Below are 3,654 nucleotides of genomic sequence, written 5' to 3'. Positions count from 1 at the left end.
AGCACCTGTCACAATGCGTGGCCGGCAGCATGCGCAGATTTATCCCCATAACGTCACACCTGATGAGACACGGCACCCCACATGGAGTCTGCGGTCTAACTCTTTCCATGCGTGCTTGTTAACACAGGATTATCTTTGCAGGCGCCGTAAAGCAGAGTGTGCAAGTAACACAATCTCATGAAACTCTTCTTTGTCTGGTAGATGCTGGAGGGATCTGCTTCATAATGTAGTAATGTAAACCCTAAAAGTAAGACATTGCTGTAAAAAGGACAATTTCATCTGTCTTCCTTCCTCTTCCTGTGAGGCCCCCCCGGAGGACACAGGGCCGGTAGTTTAGGGTGAAAGATTTGGAGTGGAAAGCAAAGAGTACATGGAACACTCAAGATGCACTCCATCAGCATAAACCGATCATCAGATGATTTTCAGGTAGACAGCGGTGTTTGGGCGAACATGGCGAGGTAAGTTTATGGACCGTGTTCGAGGAACGGATGAGGGAGGAGTTTAGGGAGTAAGCAGAGACGGTAACTCCATATTACACGTAAAAGAGGAAGGGGCAAAAAAATGCAGCGTCCCTTCCAGTAAAGACAGCTAAGCATCATTAAACAATTATGCTCACTCAACACATATTCACCTGCCACTTAATCAAATGTATCAGGGACTATCCGTTTTCCACACTGCCACTCATGGATACAAGCAACAAGGACCAGGTCTCCAAATGTTTTGTATAATGTTTAAAACAGTTTGCCAGAACTTCTTTAACACCATCAGGAGAGCGAGTTATTCTGGAGGCCAGTAGAAAGGCAACCGCTTCACCCTCTTACTCAGCATTTGGTCTTGTTTGTAAAAAGTTTACGGTCACATGCTGAAGAGCCATTTTGCTGCAGGCGAAATTATTTCCAGCAAAGCAGATCCGCTTTTGGATCATATTCGGTTTTATCTTAGTGAAATACATTACATTGCTTTTATCATCTGGAGGCTTTCCATGGTTAACCAAAAGCATCCAATCACCTCTATTTAAGCATGCATTCTCATAAAAAAGGAGATCAAGAAGCCATTTTTATTTGTGTGTTCCATACAGATCTTGTGGCTCTTAAACATTTGCTGAAATGAATCCAAACAGAAAACCTATAGCTCTGCCTCCCTCTTTCCTCCTCCTCGTCTTTCTTCTTCTCTGGAATTCTACTCTCTCTCTGTTCTAATAAATCTGAAGGGGCCTTTTCCGCTTTTACAGGAACAGCAACTCATTAAATGGTTGATTTCAGATGGCAGAGTGTGAATGTTTTGAGTTAACTTTATTGATCTGCGAGCGGTTCTGCGGGCCAGAGAGAAACTGACGTCCCCTCCGGCACATGGGCAGTAGATTTACACCTCCGCCATTTAAAGACACCTCTAAACCCAGATGGCCGGCGGCCCACTCTCTCTCCTGTATGCCCTGGCAGAGACACTGCGGCTGTCTGTCCTTTGCACATAAGCACAGCAAAAAGGGGGAAAGGATATTTTATTCCTCTCTCTGCTCAGAGGGCTGTAGTGATGCGTAACAGCCTCTTAGTTCATGCCTGGTTTACTTCAGACGCATCGGAGCTTACACTCTGGCCGTCTGTGACAAATGAAGAGGTTGTGTGGCGGTCAGACATTGCAGATTCATATATAAAAATCATTCAGCTTTTTGGGGGGGGATTTACTGCTTTACTAGACACTTTTGGACTTTCTCAAATTTCTCAAACTACCAGACGATTTTGTACGCTAGAGAAAAGTTTAGTATATCCAGATACATGTCAATTCCAATGTGCCCAAATACTAGGATGTGTTGCTGCTTCTTGTCACATTTAGGAACATTGCACTCAAGCATGCATTTCTGACCAATAATCCTTTGCACTGCATACATATGGTCAAGCGGGTCAAAGGTCAATGCCCAGTGCTATGACGGAACAGTAGGCCTATGTCCTAATTGTATTGCTTGCAAGAATATATACAGTACTTTTTAAGGGCAACTGCAGAACATACAAAATATTTATAAAAGTATGCTATTTTGAGGGCAAACTATATATAAAATGATACTTCACCTCCAGAAATGCCCATTTGTAAATAAATCATTCAACCCCAATTTCCTTTTGCAACCAAAAAATAGAGAAAAGTTTGTTTAGTTAAAACACTTAAGCGTAAACAGTCTACAGTTTGCACAGGCATTCAACTCATCCGTGCAAGTGTTAGTATGGTTTAACAAAAATGCATACGTTTTGGGAAGTAGTTAGAATAGGGCTGGATAAATAAAACTTGGATTATAAGGAATGAGTTGTGTTACAGTAAACCGATGTTTTTTAAAAAGTGTTGCTAAACACGACCCCCCCCCATTAACTTCAATACATAAAGAATGATCTCTGTTTGGAACTCTTCGTTCGCAATGGAGTCATGCAAGAAAAACACGTTTTCGACAATAATTCAAGTTAAAACAGGGTGAGTAACTGATAATCAAAGGTTCATTTTGTGGGTGAAATAGGCCTAGTTGTGCTTTTTGAGGGTTATCCATTTCCTGCAGACTGTTTATATAGGTTTTTCTGCCTGTAAATGGTCTGCAAAGGCTAAAAATACAAAATATGCACCTAAAATTAGCATAATAAAACATTCTTAATGAAAGATGGACATTTTCCTAGTCCAGGTTTACTACAGTAAAGCCGTATTATTTTACAAGATATTTTTGAAATAAGACAGGGCCTTCTCTGAGATCTTTGGAGCATGAACCAACAATGAAAACCCAGGAGAACACTGAGCCTGAAAGACGTCACCTCCCAGCTTCATTAAGGAGCCTATGGTTGTACTCCCTTCGCCGAATCAGCCAGGGAGAGCTTGGTCTGTCTCCTGTTTATGATATCACTCCATGAGTATGAGCCATTTCCTAGAGTGTGCAACCCATGAGATCAGGGAATAGGCCGGGTGATTACGAAGAGGCAAGACTGCTTTTTATCAAGAGGAAGTACATTTTTATCTCGTCCTCTAAGCGACAGGTCCGTGTGAGGGCCAAAACATGCAGGATGTCATTCATTTTGCGTCTGTTCCATGCACATTTATTCATTCAAACATTATCTCTGTGTATTCTGTAATCTGTTTAGATTCTCTCTTCCTTGTCTCTATGTCTCTCTCTCCTCTCCCCCTCAGGGCTGAAATCTGTGAGGCTGTAAGGTCCCTCTCTTCCCACAACTGCTCTCAATCGCCTTTGTGACTGCTCGCCTGTGAATCACTTTAACATCAGACCCACACTGAGCAGATCAAGCCTGCTGGCACACACATGCACACGCACACACACAGAAAACAGGGTTTGTAGGGGGAGCTAGAGATGAAGGGGGTCCTGTCAGCACCTGCTGCTCACCGGAGAAAATGCGAGGACACAGATACACCCACACACACACACCGCAGGGCACTGGTTGTAAAAGGTACCACTTTAATTTTTGGCCGTATTTACTCAGCCTCCTCCAATGTTGCCTCTAACTATGCTGTCCCACAGTGTCAGTGTGAGCCGCCCTGCCCTTTAACCGGGGGAAAACAATGGGCAGCTAAGAATTTAGAAACACACATGTACAATTACAAAGAGACAAAGAAGTTACCATGAACAAGGAGTCAAGGGGAAGTCTGAGGTCATAAAGTATGTCACGTGACATA

At 42.9% G+C, this 3,654-nt stretch overlaps 1 protein-coding gene across 1 annotated transcript in view; it reads left to right on the top strand.

Moving 5' to 3' along the window:
* The first annotated feature begins 450 nt into the window (after window positions 1-450).
* The window catches only part of irak1bp1 (interleukin-1 receptor-associated kinase 1 binding protein 1), a 14,571-nt gene continuing 11,367 nt past the window's right edge, over window positions 451-3,654 (top strand). Inside the window, 1 exon segment of the mRNA XM_034228550.1 lies at window positions 451-458. Within this exon segment, the coding sequence (XP_034084441.1) occupies window positions 451-458 (8 nt within the window).

This window comes from Gymnodraco acuticeps, unplaced genomic scaffold (assembly GCF_902827175.1).
Source record: "Gymnodraco acuticeps unplaced genomic scaffold, fGymAcu1.1, whole genome shotgun sequence".
In the NCBI taxonomy this organism is placed as follows: Eukaryota; Metazoa; Chordata; class Actinopteri; order Perciformes; family Bathydraconidae; genus Gymnodraco; species Gymnodraco acuticeps.
The sequence above is the reverse complement of the archived record's forward strand: the minus strand, read 5'-3'. Positions and strand labels throughout refer to the sequence as shown.